Below are 17,417 nucleotides of genomic sequence, written 5' to 3'. Positions count from 1 at the left end.
TGGTCATATTCCAGGAAGGACTGTACCTGGAAGATGATATTTCTAAATCATTCCCAGGTGTGCCACCTTCAGGGAGTGATGAAATGCAGAGAGTAATCCCTGGATAGCGTCAATGGTGGCATAAGAAACACAGGGCTTGTCTTCCTAGTCTTCAATAGGTTGGCTGTGGAGTAGTATCACAGATACCTCTGAAGGGTCTGATGTCTCCAGACTGCCAAGCTAGCAGAGAGCCTAGAGCTCCCAAACGGGGAATCCACTGAATTTAGTCCCAGAAGCCCTGTTTTGTGGGGACTCTACAAAGAGGAGATTCACTTAGTGTGAGGACTCCCAAAAATAGCTGCATTGTTCAGGAGTTTAGACCTGGGTTGCCAGCTTTCTGGGTTCCCCGTGGAGGAATGTGCAGTGGCTTGTATCATGGAGCTACTCAGAAAAGCAGTGGATACAAAGAAGCCTGTTTCACGTCACTCCAACCCTCCTGCCAGGGGATCCTTTCTATGCTGCTTCAGGGGAGCGCAAGGATCCTGGAGGATCTTTCATGTATAAGTTGCCTTGGGAACGCTTCAGACTTTGCTTTGCAGTTTTCCAGGCGGCTGGATCACAAAACTGGCACCTTATAACTCAGATATAGCAATCTTCTGGTCACACTGTAAAACAGCTGACTTACAAGAAAATCAGTGTGTCTTCATTTTTAAATTGAAGGGGGAAAAAGTGTGTCTGGCCCACCCATCGCAGAGGAGCAAAATGCAAGTGAGAATGATACTTGGTCAGTATCAGTCACCCACCACATTTGTTGGGTGTTTCTGGATGATAAATGCTTAGTTTTTTGAAAGCTAGAGCTGGGAGCCCCTTGGTGCCAGGGTTGGAGGTGGTCCTAGAACTCGAAGGCTGTGTCCTGTGAGAGCTCTGCCATCCAGGCACCAAGGGTACCTAGATAGTGCAGAGAGGCAGCCCCAGTGCCCTGACTCTGGAACGTTGCTCCCAGGTCTGGAGGCCAGAAGGAGCAGGAGTGTTACTGTTACCAGATATTCATAGACAAGCAAGAGGAGCTGGTCGTGCCAAACGTGCAGCAGCTAGTGGAACATTCCTTCCTGTCTTCCAATCTCAAGCTAGTGGAGGTGAGTGCAGCTGCCCTTTTCCTCCTCTGTCTTTCGCAGCCGCCTTCGTTCCCTGCCCCATGCACACGACTGCTTGTTAGAACGTTTTACTCCCCATCTCCACAGCAAGGCTGGTGAGGGGCTTTATGCCTAGGATCATGATGCAGCAGAGCCCCCCAGCACACCACCAGAACCGGAGGGGTGCAGTGGAGAACATGAAAGGGGGGATGGACACTTCACGGATAGTGGGCTGTGGAGAACCTGAGTGAAGAAGGTGTCATCCAGCTGCCGGGTTGGGGAGCAGGTCCAAGAGGGGCTTATGTGGGCAGGGCAAGGCGTCGTCTCCCCATGTTTGGTGACTTGCTTTTTTTCTCCCAGATCCCTTCCTGTTTCATTATCCAAATGCCACGGTTCGGGAAGGAATATAAAATGTTCAGCAAAATCATTCCCTCCCTGGAGCTTGACATCACCGACCTGCTGCTCGACAGTAAGTTCCTGGGCACTGGGGATTCCGGGGCTGTCTTGCACGTGGGCGCCAAGGCAGGCTCGTTTGGATCCAGGTGGCGAGGCTGGCCTAGCTTGGCTGTAAGCAGTTTGGTAAGGTCAGGACTGTGATGTGATTCTTCCTCACAGAGCAGGACTTGCATGGCAGGTGCAAGGGCCAGAGCATACTGACCCCCTGTCGTACAACCTCTGCTGACATTCGTGTTCCCGCTGCAGGTCCCCGGGAGTGCTTTGTGTGCGGGGACGTAGCCACACAGGAGTGTTCCGAGTGCTTCAAAGACGAGATGTTTGCAGTCACGGGGATGAAGCAGTACTGCAATTCCTGTTGCAGACAGGTATCCAGTTCCCCCTCCGTGTGTTCACTGATCCCCCCAGGAGGCAGATCACGGACTGAAACCTCTGCCTTCCCTTGCGTTCCCTGCAGCCAGTCAGGTGGGAGGCTCCTTCCTGAGCAGACCAGCACTGCTGACTGGATCAGCCACTCAGGGTAGTTGCTGCAAGATCATGAACTTGCACATACCTGGCCCCTCATCCATATGGACCCCATGTGCTTTACCACGCTGGGGCCCTGATTCTGGGCAGGCTCTGAGTGAAGAGCCTTTCCACTTCCTGCAGCACCCTTGCTTCTCCTTAGAGGTCCCCATCCAGGCATTCTCCTGGCACATGGGAAAGACCCAGATGAGGAATTGAGTGGAAAGCAGGTGACCGCAGAACAAATTGGTGACCGTATGCCAGCCTGTCCCCAGACGACACCCCTTTCCCTTTAGGGTAGGTGTATATAAAGTTGCGGTAGCCCTGCTGACCCGCCGGCGCCCCCTATTGTCTGTCCCCAGGCTCATTCACACTACCGGCGCAAAGCACACAGGCCAACAAAACTGCATGTCCCTGAGGAGTTTCAGAGCAGGAGCCTCATGGACAGCCCCCGAATCCCACGGGAGAGGATGGAGCTCTTCGCAGTGCTCTGCATAGAGACCAGTCACTACGTCTCCTTTGTGAAGTACGGGCCGGAGAAAGAGAACTGGCTTTTCTTCGACAGCATGGCTGACAGGCACGGTGAGGAGGGGCTCTGCTCGGAGGGGAGGCTGGTTGGCCCTTTGCACCTGGACGACCCTGTTCAGGAATTGCAGTCCCAGCGCCCAACGGTCATGAGTAATTTCTCCACAGATCTGTAATGTAAAACAGGAGGCCTGTGTGCCCGAACTCCATTGGGTCCGTCTGCTGGGAAGCATGGAAAGGTGTCACTTCTTCAATAATATGTAAAACTACTCTCTGCGTGGCATTGCAAACGAACGTACCGTTTGACAGGGAGTTTAGCGCTGGTGAATGGTGCTGGCTTGACAGCTCTGGGGACTGACAGCCTCTGTATAACTGTAGAACAGGTAGTGGCCAGGCAGGCTGCCCCCACCAGTGCGTTTCAAACCTCAGCTAGAGGGACTTCTTCTAGGGGTGCAAAGACAGCTCGGTCATGGCCCAGTCAGTCCTTGGCCTCTCTGCTGACACTGCCGACTGGGGGCCCAGTTAATGCCACTTGCTCTAGTGTTCCTTTGTGCTGTAGACACCTGTCCCCTGGGAACTGAGATTTGGGCTCATCCCCTCCCCCTCTCTCTCTCATATTCAGGTGATGAGAATGGCTTCAACATTCCCATCGTAACGCTGTGCCCTGAAGTTGCCAAATATTTGCAATTGCCAGTGGCGGCGCTGGCTATGGAGCAGTCCCGGGACATGGAAGGCGTGGCCAAACGCCTCTTCTGCGACGCCTACATGTACATGTACCAGAGCAAGAAGATGGCTCTTTACAAATGACCCCAGCCTGGGCTGGGAGAGACCCCACTGCTCTCGTGCAGAGCCATGAGACACTGGAAATGCGGGCTTGGTTCAAACCTGCTGCCTGCAGCTGCTAATTGAGAAAACCCAGCCAGAGTCCAGGTCAAGTGACCTTTCAGCTTTGCCTCTGCTAACCTCTTCCGAAGTCGAGTGTCAGACTATTGATGAGAGCAGCATTCGGTGGTGGAAAGCCTGTGGCCGGCTTTAGCCGAGTGACAGTTTGGACCTTCTGCAAATCCAGACTCGGAACCAGTTTACACTTTTACATATCCTGAGTAAGAGAACTTCACCTTCATCCCATTCCCCTGTCCACACCCCGGATTTCCATCATCCTTCCTTCTCCAGACCCTCTCTACAGCCCTGGGCCCACCAGAACCCCTCTACCTTTCATTCTCCCAATTAACTCTTCCCCAAAGCTCAGGAATCAAGAAGCCCAAGTCAAGGCATGGGCTGTGACTCTCCGATTTTCAACAGAGCACAGGAGAACTGCACTAGACCTCTGGGTGACATCTCAACTCATCGGCTTCCTGAATGTAAACGCAAAAGCGCCTTCTAGATGGTCAGGAATCAAACCTCTCAGGAAGGGAATTTTGCTTAGATCTGCACTAAATTCTGGGGTATGTGACTATGATCCTGAGGTCCCAGTAATGGGACCCCTGAACATCCCCATTCCCTGGACGCAGACCTGCACTCCCTTATTTATAACTCCCTTTTGTTCCTTTACTCCCCCTGTTCATCACTAATCTCTCTGACGCTCTGCTTAACATCAGTAGCACTTTCTGTTGGAAGTCCCCTCTTTTTAGACATGACATTTGGCTCGAGACTTGAAGCTTTGTGTTGCTGTTTCAAGCCGCACTTCGAACAAAAATATAATTTTAAGAACAAAACTGGGGCAGATACAGGCAAAACCAGCATAGGACTGTCCTCCCCCAAAGGCTGTGAGATTGCTCAGAGCGTGTGGCTTTCTAGCTGTAGCTCATCATTTTAAAGCTCATTGTTCTGGTTTCCTGAGGTGCATGTGGAACAGCGATAACCAAACAAACCTCCCAGAAAAAATGCTTTTTAAGAACGAACCTGTTCAGATTTTCCGCCCGTAACAGGTTTTCCGCCCGTAAGGGTATGTCTGGGGGGAGTTACTGGCTTTCAACTTTTTTAAAACAGCAAAGTTAACCTTTGCAAATTTGGTACTGAGCCTGCTGCAAAGTTTCTGTTCTCCTAATGCTGGTAGGCAGCCCCTAGGAGAGTTATGGACCAGGTTGCCCAAACGTCACCCAACCAAAGTCTACTCTACATGGACAACTTGTCAAGAAGCTGAGGGGTGCCCCGAATGGGTGTAGAACAGGTAGCTGATTGCAGCTGTCCTCTTTCATACACGGGGTGTGGCAGCGGCAACTCACAGCATGTAACACTGTCTTGATCTGAGTGACCTGTCTGTGTGGGTCAGGCTGGAACATTGTGTCATCTCTATGGGCTGCTCCTTTCCAGTACAGATGAGGGAAGTCGTGGTGCATAGCATAGTGGGTTGTATTTGGCCGGTCTCTGGCCACCCTGTTATTAACCAGTGCAGTATTATAACAGCCTGTTGAGTATGCCAGTTTGAAACAGTGTTCTGGTTCCATATGGCAGGCCCCTTTCAGCTGTTGGGGAAATTATCGATTTGCCAAAAGGCCTGGAGAACTAGCGCAAACGCGGTTATCTTAGCTGGCTTTCCAAACACACACACAAACCAGAGAGTTACCTTGACGCAAGCCAGGAAGTTCAGAGTGAGGCTGATGCCCCTTCTCGACTCAAAAGCGTCACCCTTGATTTTTGAAGTTTTTATCTTTAGGGGCTGATCCTGACCCGTGCTGAGCACCTATAATTCCCATCGCCTTGGGGCTTGTGGGTGCTCTGCACCTCTCAGCATCGCCTGCTATTTAAATCCATGTTAGATCCTGTGTATGCACCGTACCTGGGAGCAAAGCTTTTGCGGTTTCTAAGGTAACAGTAACAGTGTTAGTTTAGTGTTGTACGGCACATGGGCTCCAGAAGTACAGGAGGCTTGAAAGCCTCCAGCAGATCCCGGCCCCAAATATCTTCTCCCATATAGCTGGCCTCAGTTAACATATCAGGTATGTGTTCTCTAGGTGCCCTGTGCTTCTCTTGCCTCTTAGCTGGTCTTGGCTGAACCTCAAGTTCCTCCACTCACTCCCAGCTCCACCACGGCTAATTCGGTGCTTCTGTCTGAGGAAGTCAGGAGAGCTTTAGGCCACAGGGCTCCCTCAGCAATGGGATTCCTTTAGCCAGCCCACCTCCTCGCTTTTATCCTTCTTCCTCACTGCAGTTTTGTCTCTGGCAGGAAGATCAAACTTCCTTAAAGTGTTGGTTGCTGGGTTCTTCCGCTCTCTAATATGAACTGTCCTGCTGATCTTGTCATGACTAATGCCCTGTTAACTATAGAGCAGTAGAAACCTCTTTCTCCGCTCTCTTTCAAAGCCATGATTAGTTGTTCAGGCCCAAGTTGGTTTTCTCCATATGACGTCTCTTAACAGCTCTGGCCTCTTTTCTCAGGTATCGCATGGGCTGGGGTTCTGTATGTCAAGGAGTCACCCTGTGGTTTCTTAGGGTGCGAATTAGCTCTTCTGGGATTTTATAATGTAAATGGTGACTATCGGATGATTTGTACTTCGGATATTTATGTGATTTGTTTCTCTTTATATTTCTAAGCACAAGACACCTTTTTTTAATTGTCAGAAGTGCCTTCTTGACATGACATAGCTTCTGCACAGGGGACAGAGCAAGCCATGCTTTCTAAAAGAGCTGATCCAGGGAACACCCCTAAGCTCTGTAGAGTTTCCACTGTCCCCCCCCCCCCCATGCATATTGCAAAAATACCAAAGCGGCTTTCAGCACTTTTGAAATGAATTTCTCTGATCAGGACAATAGTTAGTGGGATGCACAAATCCAGTTGGATTTCCCTGCATTCATCGTGCATTAGGAGCGTCCATCAGTAAGTCTATGCAGTATCCTAAAAACTAAAGGTGGAAAGGTTTTAGTGCCAGAACAAGTGCAAGCCATTCATTTTCGCCTGTGGCTGCTGCATGATTTGTGACATGTCACACTAGCTTGGAATGCTGGGAAAATCCAGACTCAGATTGACCTCACTTGGAGTAACCCAGTCACTGCTCTGACGCTTGATAAGTCAGACAAGAATAATGTGCATTAGCCTCTCTCAGTGCTCCCTTTGTAGTATATTGCTCAGTTGATGTTTTCTGTACTGTTTAAACCTCTGTATATTTTACAGATTTGTTTCTGTTCTTTGATTCATGCATAAGTCTCTTCCTTTAGTGGTTTCTGTAACTTTGCCTGAAACTGATTTGGGCAGAATACGCGGTCTGATTTTTTTCAGGCAATGCAATTAATTATACCAGTTCAATTTGAATATGTTTTCAAATAGAGCCATTGGCCTGAGTGCTGGTGTGTTTGTTCTTCAATGAGCTGTTTTCCCAGGGTGGGGCTAAGGGGGATGTGTATTATCCCCTATCGGGGAGAGCACAGCTGGAACTCTGTCATAGTGGGGGTGGCTTTTCCCTCTCCGCTCCCCCGTCCACTCCCTTTGTGTTTGAGTGATTCAGGAAACCAGGCTCTCAAGCAAAGTGCAGGCATCTGACAGTACGGAGATGACAGCTAGGAGCCATTTATGTGTCAAACTCCCCACACTAATGGCCACCCTGGTCTTTGTGAATAACCCTGAGCAAACTGGCTGTATCTAAGGGTTTAGAGGGGTCTGGGATTGGGAAGCAGGAGGAGATGGTGGACAAAGAATTGGCGAGGCGGGGAGGCGTAGAAGACAGAGGAAAAGGGAAGGAAAAGACAGGGTGGGTGAGGGGACTCTGATCAGGGCAGGAGCCTGCGTGGGGCAGGGTGGAGGACCCGGTCAGGAGAAGCTGAGCTTCCCCACCACCTGATGAGCCTACACACGCTGGTGCTTAGAACAATGGGAGAGCGCTCTCTTGGGAATCCTAGACCAGTTCTCCAGGTGGTAGGAAGAACCGAGCTGGGGCCCCTCCCCTTCTTATTCTGGCTCCTGCTCTCCAAAGGTGGGGGATGGCTTTGCTTCTCAGACCCCTCACTCCCTGTGCCTCTGCAGGGTGATCCCATCCAGCTGGGCTCCAGGGCTAGGACTGTTCTTGCATTCATTGGCGCTTCCCTTCATGCATTACAGCCTGAGCCTGGACCTCATACCAATGCTGCTTCTGCACCCTACTACCCACAGTGTCAGCACGAGCCCTGCTGGAACCCTTTTCTTTCCTCCCACTTTCCCCCAGCTCCATTCCAGTTGCTGTCGGGTCCTTCAGCCCTGCTGGATAGCAGGGAGTACCACCATGGGCTGTGAGGCTCATCCCCTGCAGGGATCCCCTATTACTGCTGCGTAGCTACTGGCTCAACGCCGCCCTGACTCCTCTTTGAAGCCCCCCTTCCGCCAGCCAGGCCTCAACCCCCATCCAGGGTCAGTCGGTGAGCCTTCCCTCCACCCCCACTTCCTGACATTGGGATGCGGCAGTGGCTGGTTTTGGCCTTGCATCAAGCCGAGGAGCAGATCCCCATGGGGTGTGGCCAGTAGGCAGCCCAAAGCTCTTTAGCTGTTTGAGGGGCTCTTCTAAGGCTTCCAGCAGTGGGGAGGGGAGAGGACTCCTAACAGGGAGCAGGCCTGCTGGTGTAAAGGGGAGGGAAGAGAGGTGGCGCTGGGTTAGTTCTGCACGTGGGCCAATCCACTCCCCATTTGGCCTCTAAAGGGCCAGACAGCTTTGCCTCTCCACTTGCTAACTATTGCAGCTGATGTACTAGATCTGTAACCATCTCCTTTGCAAAGGACCATCCCATGCCCCTATTTCTGTCCAAATTCTCTTCATATGAACTCTTACCCTCCCCTTTTAAATTGCTTTTGCCAAGCGGCTCGGGCTGGGAAGAGAGGCCTGAGAGGGGATCCATCCAGGCTGCCTAGATCCACATCTTGCTAGCATAAGACTCTATGGGGCAAAGCTGGGAGTGGTTTGGATCAATACCCTGTAGGAACGTGGCAGGGTTTGGGTTTTTTTTTTAAACTGACACTATTGTCTTCATCTCAGCTGCTACTATTGATATCAGGCCCACTGTGCTCGGAGAGCTGGAGAACATGGTCTCCCAAGAGAGAAGGTGCCTTCCAGCCTGGACAGACAGCCCTGTGGCTGGCAGATGGTCCTGCCCCAAGCTTGCTTCACCCTTAACAACTCCTTCCTCCACCAATCTCTGCCCTTCTCTCCCATTTTTAAAAAGCACTATTTAAAAATTACTTCCCCGCAGAACTGGAGCCCAACAGTTCTCGCCCTTCTCTGAGCCTCTCCATCCGCATAGTGGGGCAGGAGCCCCTGGCTGAGAACTCCTGGTGCTGGGGGGGCACCATGAGCTGCAGCTCTACTGCCATTCCCTCCTTCCCTGCTCTGAAAACATGCACGGCTTATACTGTGGCAGTGTACAGGTACTAGGTGCTCTGCTTCTACCCCAGCCCCATCCCAGTTATTTCCTTCTCCAATCCACCCCCCCAACCAAATATTCTGCTCCCTGGCAGAAGGGAGGGGCCTGACTTTCACTCCACCTGCTCCTTTAGCCAGCCCATCGAACCCAGGGCTCTTAACACCTGACCAGGTCTCATATCCTCTCGCTGCTGTTGGGATGTTAAGACTGAAAATCATTTCTACACCATGGGGAAAAATTGAACCACATGCAAAAGTCAGAAGCGCTCATAGAGAAAACAATTCAGACAACAGCATTTGTATTTACAATAAAAAAGTTTAGATATCACAGTAACGAGGTAAAAAATTCTAAACCCCACCTGTGCTCTACAACCACAGAGCATCTGACATCTTCCTCAACTATAGAAATAGTTAGCGAGCAGAGAGTAGAGACAAAGCCAAGGAATAGACTCAGAAGTGTTGACATTAATTACAATAGCCTGACTCGCTGGGCTGAGTAAAGTCAATGGAACAGAGTCCCAGGGTTACTGGAGTTAGTAGCCGACTTCAGAAATCTCTGGGGCTGGTCCCCTCGCTCTCTCTTCCTGTCTCCATCTTCTTGCTGCTCCCCGGCTCCTTTCCCTCCGTGGCCAGGTTTCCTTCTCCTGCCTTCACCCCCTGGCAGACGCTGATGGGAACGGCTCTCCCTTCTGCAGCTGGCAGGGCCAGATGTGGCGCCTCGATGCAGAGCTGCCCATCCTGGGACAGGGAGCAGAGCACGGCCTCCACGTTCACGTCTTCCGGCAGGAGAGTTTCTCTGCGGATCTCTCTGTATTCGTGGGAGCAGACTCCAGCCTCCGACGCCGTTTTCTTCTCCTGCTTCCCCGTCACCGTCAGCTTCCTCCCGTCCACTCTCACCATCAGCTCAGCTGGGGAGAAGCCGCTCACGTCCATGGAGAGCTGGAACTTGTCCTTCCCCTGCGCCTGGGAGCCGGGCTCCTTCCCAGCCCCCTCCGCCAGGGACCGGCTGCTCGGCCTCGGCCTCCTCCCCTCGCCCTCCCCGCGGAGAAGGGGAGAAGCCAGAAGGAGGGAGTGTCTCAGTCGCTCCATCTCCTCCAGGTGCGTCTGCACGTCCCCCACCAGCTGGGCCAAGAGGCTGTGGGGCCCCGGCCCCAGGAGCCTGGGCACTGGGGCGCTGCTGCCAAGCCACACTCGGAGCGGGAGCATCCTGCCCCCCAGGGCCTGGAGCCGCTGGGCCGAGTTCAGCTGCTGAGACGCTGCTGCTGGAGCCGCCTCTGCCTGACTCCCTGCCCGGCTGCTGCTCACTGGCTGCGGCAGCCCCCGCGCCGCCTTTTATAGCCTGCTCGGGCCGCGCCGGGCGCTTCGGGAACCTTCCCGCGGCTGGGGGGCGGGGCCTGGCGCTGCTCGGGGGGCGGGGCTGGGGGCGTGGCCTGGCTCTGCCGAGGAGGGGCGGAGCTGGGGGCGGAGCCTGGATCTGCTCGGCTGCGGGGTCCCAGCAAGTTCCAGCAGCCGCTAGGGGGCGGAGCTCCCGGGTCGGGCTTTGCTGGATCCTTCCCGATCCCGCTGTGTTTGAGGGGGCGGGGTCACGCCGGGGGTACGGGCTGGAGCCGGGGGGGGGGTTCACGCCGGGGGCACGGGCTGGAGCCGGGGGGGGGGGGGGTTCAGGGCCGGGGGTCCGGGCTGGAGCCGGGGGGGGGGGTTCAGGGCCGGGGGCACGGGCTGGAGCCGGGGGGGGGTTTCAGGGCCGGGGTCCGGGCTGGAGCCGGGGGGGGGTTTCAGGGCCGGGGGTACGGGCTGGAGCCGGGGGGGGGTTCAGGGCCGGGGGCACGGGCTGGAGCCGGGGGGAGGGTTCAGGGCCGGGGGTCCGGGCTGGAGCCGGGGCGGGGTTCAGGGCCGGGGGTCCGGGCTGGAGCCGGGGGGGGGTTCACGCCGGGGGCACGGGCTGGAGCCGGGGGTACGGGCTGGAGCCGGGGGGGGGGTCAGGCCGGGGGCACGGGCTGGAGCCGGGGGTACGGGCTGGAGCCGGGGGGGGTTCAGGCAGGGGGCACGGGCTGGAGCCGGGGGGGGGGGTTCAGGGTCGGGGGCACGGGCTGGAGCCGGGGGAGGGTTCAGGGCCGGGGGTACGGGCTGGAGCCGCGGGGGGGGGTTCACGCCGGGGGTACGGGCTGGAGCCGGGGGGGGGGTTCAGGGCCGGGGGTACGGGCTGGAGCCGGGGGGGGGTTCAGGGCCGGGGGCACGGGCTGGAGCCGGGGGGGGTTCACGCCGCGGGCACGGGCTGGAGCCGGGGGGGGGGGTTCAGGGCCGGGGGCACGGGCTGGAGCCGGGGAGACAGTCCCCGGGCGGGGTCTGGGCGGGGGCGGGTTGGACAGTCCATGTGCGGAGCAGACCCGGGAGACGGGCGAACACCCCCCACAGCGCACGTGTAATAAACAGTAACAGAGACTCGTGTCCGGTCCGGGGGGGTCACACCCTGCAGCTGTCTCTGTGCCCCCCCCCCTCCCAGTGGCTCCTCCCAGGCTCTGTCCATTCACAAACACGAGGCAGGAGCTTCAGGGCACCTGAGAAACCCTCCAAGTTTGGCAGCCCCACAAACGGCAGATCCCGACCCCTGCTGGGGGCAGGGGCTGGAAGGGGGGGGGCACTTTATCCCAAATGTGACTCTGGTTCCTCAAGGGCGGGGCTCTAACGGGGGCGGGGGGGTTCTGCCCGGCGCTGGTCCGGGAGCGGGGGTCTGTGCTACCGGGCTCCGAACCCCCCGGGCAGAGCCGGGCTCCAGCCTGTGCCGCGCCGCTGAACCCGCCTCCCCCCAGCTCCAGCGCGTGCCCCCGGCATGAGACCCGACCACCCCAACACAGCGGGATCGGGAACGATCCAGCAAAGCCCCCGCCCGGGAGCTCCGCCCCCTAGCGGCTGCTGGAAGCTGCTGGGCCCCGCCCCTCCCCAGCAGAGCCAGGCCCCGCCCCTCCCGAGGGACCCCGCCCCCCCCAGCAGAGCCAGGCCCCACCCCAGCCCCACCCCTCCCGAGCAGCGCCAGGCCCCGCCCCCCCGAGCACAGCCAGGCCCTGCCCCCAGCCCCGCCCCTCCCGAGCAGCGCCAGGCCCCGCCCCCCAGCAGCGGGAAGGTTCCCGAAGGAACACTATAAAAGCGGTGCGCCGAGTCTTCATTTATTCACTCTAATTTAAGGTTTTGCATGCCGGTAATACATGTTAACCTTTTTAGAAGGTCTCTTTCTATAGTATATAACTAAACTATTGTATGTAAAGTAAACAAGGTTTTCAAAATGTTTAAGAAGCGTCATTTAAAATGAAATTAAAATGCTGATCTTACACCAGCAGCCTGCTCAGCTCGCTGCCAGCCTGGGGTTCTGTTCACCTAGGCCGGCAGCAGGCTGAGCAGGCCCTATGCCCGGGACCCCAGACCTGGGAGGGAGGCTGTTTCAGGGGTCAGGGCAGAGGGCTGGGGGAGGGGGTTCAGGGCAGAAGGCTGGTGTGTGTGGGGGGGTTCAGGGATCAGGGCAGAGGGCTGGGGTGTGTAGGGCAGAGGGTTGGGTGTGTGGGGGGGGTTCAAGGGTCAGGGCAGAAGGTGGGGTGTGTGTTGGGGTGGGGGGTTCAGGAAAGAGGGCTAGTGTGTGTGGGGGGGTGCACGGCAGAAGGCTGGTGGTGTGGGGGGTTCAAGGGTCAGGTCAGAGGGTTGGGGGGGCGCAGGGCAGAAGGCTGGAGTGTGGGGGGGTTCAAAGGTCAGAGGGCTGGGGTGCTTGGCAGGGGGCTGGAAGGGATATGTCCTATTCTACCCCCTTCCCCCAAGCTCCGTCCCTACCTCTCTCTGCGTCCTCCACAGAGCTGTGTGCACGCTGCTGCTCTTGCCCCTCCCCCTTCTAGGGCCATCAGCTGATTGGCGCAGGGACGGAGACGGGGAGGGGAAGGAAAGCACCACGCTGGGGGAAGAAGCGGGGAAGGGGGGAAGCTTGGCTTCTGCAGAACCAAGCTTCTGCGTCCTGCCCCCGCAGGGGAGAGCGGTGGGCGGGGGGGGGGGGCTGAGTGGGGCTTGGGGCTGGGGGCCGGGACCGCGGCAGGGAGCTGCGTGCCACTCAGAATCGGCTCCCGTGCTGTGTTTGCCACACGTGCCGTAGGTTGCCGACCCCTGTGTTAGGCCTTGGTATAATGTTATAGTCCCTAAGGATAGTTAAAGGAGAAGAAAAATGTCTTTTTGCTAGGAGTAGAATAAGATCTCTCTTCCCCTCCCCCCCACTCCCTTAATCAATTGCCCTGTTGAATAAGTGAGGTGTGAATGAGCAAGGCATGGAAGGCAAGCACCACCAGACAGCTACAACAGTTGGAGAGGGGATGGAAGCCAGACCCAAAAACAATAACACTTGTCAAGTGGGCTCACTGAAGAAGAGCAGATATACTGAGGGCCTTGTGGGTTAGAAGCAAGCACCTTCTTTTGCAAACACCCTCTTTGAACAGCACTGGGACAACACTCAGAAAAAAAGCAGTACAAAGGACCAACAGACACAGATCTTGAATCAGGTATAGATTTGCATGAGAGGGAAGCTGTTATAAATGTGAGGTGTCTTGCAGAGCTCTCGTCTTGTCAACATGGGAGCATCGATCTGGATCGGCAGAAGCCCAGCTCCATCCCTCCCCCATCTAACTCACCTGGCCAGTGAAGTTAAGGTAACAACAAGATGGAGCAGACTTGTGTGTGAGTGTAATACAACATATGCATATGATACAGTGTGGATTTGGTACATGTATTACCAATAAATGTGGCGCTTTGCCTTATTCCCCTGAAAAGATCCTGTGCAGTACTTTAAGTACAACATATAAACAGGGTGCCTTGCCATGAAACTCTGGGTTCATCCTGCCAAGACTTTCCCACATTTAATCCATAGGTTATAGTCCAAATGTTTATATTCAGGGTGGTCCAATCAGGACTGGGATCTCAGTCTTACGGCTTAAGCTTCCCCTGCATGAAGCAGATCTGAGATAAAAAGAATCAGGTCCCAAAAGCCTTTTCTACAATTTCCAGGCTCTCTTTGACAGTTCGGAGACCTTCGGCAAACAACAGGTACTTATGGAGGCTTATTTCCTAAACATCACCGGTAGTTAGTTACGCAAATTAACATAAGGCAATTTATTCATTAGGCAGTCTATCACAAATTTCAAAGAGATATATCAACAATGATATTGTTGCATTCAAGATTCACCTAAATCAGGGGTGGGCAAACTTTTTGGACTGAGGGCCACACCAAGATATGGAGATTGTATGGTGGCCATGAATGCTCACAAAATTGGGGGTTGGGTTGTGTGGGAGGGGGGGTGTTCGTCTATATCAGCAAAAACAATCAGGCGTCCTTGTGGCACCTTAGAGGCTAACAAATTTATTTGGGCACAAGCTTTCGTGGGCTAGAACCCACTTGGATCATATGCAGTTCTCCTTCTGAGGTGCCTCAAAGTCCAAGTCACTTTCCTAGTGGCTGGTGGGGGCGTGGAGTGACCGAGGTCCACCCTCTACTTCGGGTCCCAGTGCAGGGACCCTATAGATAGTTTATTTAAAGGGACATGGCGGATGGCTGCTGAGTTGCTGCTTTAATTAGCTGGGCCACCTCTCTGTGGCTCTCACACATTCTTCACCCTTATCTCAGGGCCTTGTCCTTGTGGAGTCCCCACACCCAGCCTGGAGCAACAAGCACTCTCTTCCAGCTCTAGCAAGGAACTGAACTTGCTCTCACCCTGCAACTCCTCTTATATTGACCTGCTGGGCCCTGATTGAATGCCCCTCCCATAGCCATTCTAGGCAGCTTGGAGGACCTCTCTACTGCTCTTTTCTGGGGCGGGTTGTGGCAGGACCACAAGGCCTCCAGCAGGGGGCCTCAAAGCCTAGTCCACCCCATCATAACCTCCAAAAGGAGAGAGACTTTTAATAGGATTTGATTACCTTGTTTCCTACAGTTACTCAGTTTGAGTTTTGCTTTCTAGTCCTTACTTGTGTTTTCATCAGTAAACTTCCAACTTCAGAATGAGTGCATTTGGGTGTGTGCCAAGAAGCCAGGGTCGCTGTAGAAAGCCAGCGGCTCTACACACCCACCCATCCCTGAACCTTTTTATCACAGTTTCACTGTCGGACAGTGAAGGAGTTGATAACACCTTCAACTCTTCGGGGCCCTGCTATCAGTACAACAGCACCAACACCATGCATCGCGTGGGGACAGGTAGGTGCCGAAGGAAGGGCTTGTCTGCAGCCAGGCAGTTGAAACTGTCAACCACATAGGCAGGGACAGAACAGGGGTTTAGGTGTCTGAGCAGCTGACTTGGTACCCCTGGCTGGCTGATGGGCCAGAGATCAGTGTCTCACTTCACTCCGGAGCCACAGCCTCAAACCCTCTCCCGGAGTCAGACACCTATGCCAAGTTAGCCGCCTAGGTAGCCCATATCCTACTAGCCAAACCCACATCTCTCTCTGTGTCACACGATTCCTGGCTCACCCTATTTTCCCATGGCCCCAGCTGTCCTTTGTGGGATGCTCTGCTGTTCCTCTCCGTAGTGGGGACCAGTCTTTGGCTCGTCCCCTGTGAGGGCTGGCAGGTAAAAGGTGTTAGGCATGGTAGAGCGGCCCTACAGGATTGAACTGACTAGTTTGAGAATTCTGCTTCCGCGGCCTCTGGAGTTTCAGGTCAGCCTTCGAGCAGCTCTGTAGCTGGGGAGGGCTTCAGCACCGAGCTAGCTTTGCAAATGCTGATTGGAGGAAAAATTGGCCCCTATAGGCACCATCTCACTGCGGGACGACGGCACCTGTATCCCCCCTGCGTGGTCCAGCAAGGGTTTTTGGCACCCAGCCATCACGTCTCCTTGGCAGAGACCCCGCATCTCTCTCCCTCCTGACGGGGGACTTTCCAGGCTGCACAGTTCCCTCCCGCAGCCCACCCTGACCCAAACGGCCTGCGTCTGCGCTTTGCGTCCTCTTCAGAGACGGAACGCTCAATGATTATTAGTTACTATCCAGCTCTTTCTGTGTAAGCACAGTCATTGTTACGGGGAAGCATTACAGAGAAAGCACATTACCAGCAATACAAGAACCCACAGATGAGGCAGGGTGACTATGCTACAAAGCTTGAAGTCAGCCCAGCTCCAGCCAAGGACTCTGCCAACTGTCAATCCTTCTAGCCCTTCCTTAAGGCTTGCCCTCCCCACTCTGAGAACTATAGTACAGACAGTCCCTGGGCCACAGAGATATGTTAACTTCGTACAATCAAAGCTCCTAAGGGTACTGCAGGGTATTACCATATATGTCAGAACCGTCTACAGGGTTACGTGCCTCTGGGCCTGGTATTTGATTCCTAGTCCCCTCCCTAATCAGGTACTCCCCCCACTTCCCCTCAATACGGCAACCCGGCTCTTTATCACAGCTCTCTGCTCTTATCTTAGACCTGTACCCTACAATCAACAGCTCTGAACCCTCAAAACCATCATGTTCCCTCACTTGCAGAGAGATGAGAACTGACCTGGGACAAAGGCAGTTTATTTCCAAGGTGAAACATGAAATAGCAAATCAAGCAGACAGAGCTCACCAGACAGCACAGTTTGTCTTTACTAGAAAGGTTGATATTGAATTTTAAAAATTCAAGACAAGTATAAACATTCTATCAAAATGTATAAAAAGAGCCAAGAAAGGGAGCATCCCCCAGTCACTTCTCTTCCAGAGAGATTCTGACAGCCCAGGAATATGCTCAGGACCGTTCACACCAAGATCTGGTTACTGGAGTCGGTGGCTGGTTTCAGGAATCTCTGGGGCCGGTCCCCTCGCTCTCTCCTCCTGTCTCCATCTCACTGCTCCCCGGCTCCTTTCCCTCCGTGGCCAGGTTTCCTTCTCCTGCCTTCACCCCCTGGCAGACGCTGATGGGAACGGCTCTCCCTTCTGCAGCTGGCAGGGCCAGATGTGGCGCCTCGATGCAGAGCTGCCCATCCTGGGACAGGGAGCAGAGCACGGCCTCCACGTTCACGTCTTCCGGCAGGAGAGTTTCTCTGCGGATCTCTCTGTATTCGTGGGAGCAGACTCCAGCCTCCGACGCCGTTTTCTTCTCCTGCTTCCCCGTCACCGTCAGCTTCCTCCCGTCCACTCTCACCATCAGCTCAGCTGGGGAGAAGCCGCTCACGTCCATGGAGAGCTGGAACTTGTCCTTCCCCTGCGCCTGGGAGCCGGGCTCCTTCCCAGCCCCCTCCGCCAGGGACCGGCTGCTCGGCCTCGGCCTCCTCCCCTCGCCCTCCCCGCAGAGAAGGGGAGAAGCCAGAAGGAGGGAGTGTCTCAGTCGCTCCATCTCCTCCAGGTGCGTCTGCACGTCCCCCACCAGCTGGGCCAAGAGGCTGTGGGGCCCCGGCCCCAGGAGCCTGGGCACTGGGGCGCTGCTGCCAAGCCACACTCGGAGCGGGAGCATCCTGCCCCCCAGGGCCTGGAGCCGCTGGGCCGAGTTCAGCTGCTGAGACGACGACGACGACGACGACGC

At 55.1% G+C, this 17,417-nt stretch overlaps 3 protein-coding genes across 3 annotated transcripts in view; 1 reads left to right on the top strand and 2 right to left on the bottom strand.

Annotated features, from left to right (window-relative positions):
* Positions 1–6,271, top strand: part of LOC128831706 (ubiquitin carboxyl-terminal hydrolase CYLD-like) — a 37,141-nt gene extending 30,870 nt beyond the window's left edge. Inside the window, exons 11-15 of the mRNA XM_054018393.1 lie at positions 983–1,115; positions 1,473–1,581; positions 1,815–1,933; positions 2,432–2,651; positions 3,217–6,271. Of these exons, the coding sequence (XP_053874368.1) occupies positions 983–1,115; positions 1,473–1,581; positions 1,815–1,933; positions 2,432–2,651; positions 3,217–3,401 (766 nt within the window). The 3' untranslated portion in view covers positions 3,402–6,271. The remainder of the gene's footprint in view (positions 1–982; positions 1,116–1,472; positions 1,582–1,814; positions 1,934–2,431; positions 2,652–3,216) is intronic.
* Positions 6,272–9,196: 2,925 nt separating this feature from the next.
* LOC128831905 (heat shock protein 30C-like) lies at positions 9,197–10,278 on the bottom strand. Its single transcript, XM_054018786.1, has one exon. The coding sequence runs from the start codon at positions 10,118–10,120 to the stop codon at positions 9,461–9,463; it is 660 nt and encodes a 219-aa protein (XP_053874761.1). The 5' UTR covers positions 10,121–10,278; the 3' UTR covers positions 9,197–9,460.
* Positions 10,279–16,429: 6,151 nt separating this feature from the next.
* On the bottom strand, positions 16,430–17,417 carry LOC128832001 (heat shock protein 30C-like). Its single transcript, XM_054018995.1, has one exon. The coding sequence runs from the start codon at positions 17,346–17,348 to the stop codon at positions 16,692–16,694; it is 657 nt and encodes a 218-aa protein (XP_053874970.1). The 5' UTR covers positions 17,349–17,417; the 3' UTR covers positions 16,430–16,691.

Source organism: Malaclemys terrapin, chromosome 2 (assembly GCF_027887155.1).
Source record: "Malaclemys terrapin pileata isolate rMalTer1 chromosome 2, rMalTer1.hap1, whole genome shotgun sequence".
Taxonomy (NCBI): domain Eukaryota; kingdom Metazoa; phylum Chordata; order Testudines; family Emydidae; genus Malaclemys; species Malaclemys terrapin.
Note: the sequence above shows the minus strand (reverse complement) of the source record. Positions and strands in the feature narration are given on the sequence as shown.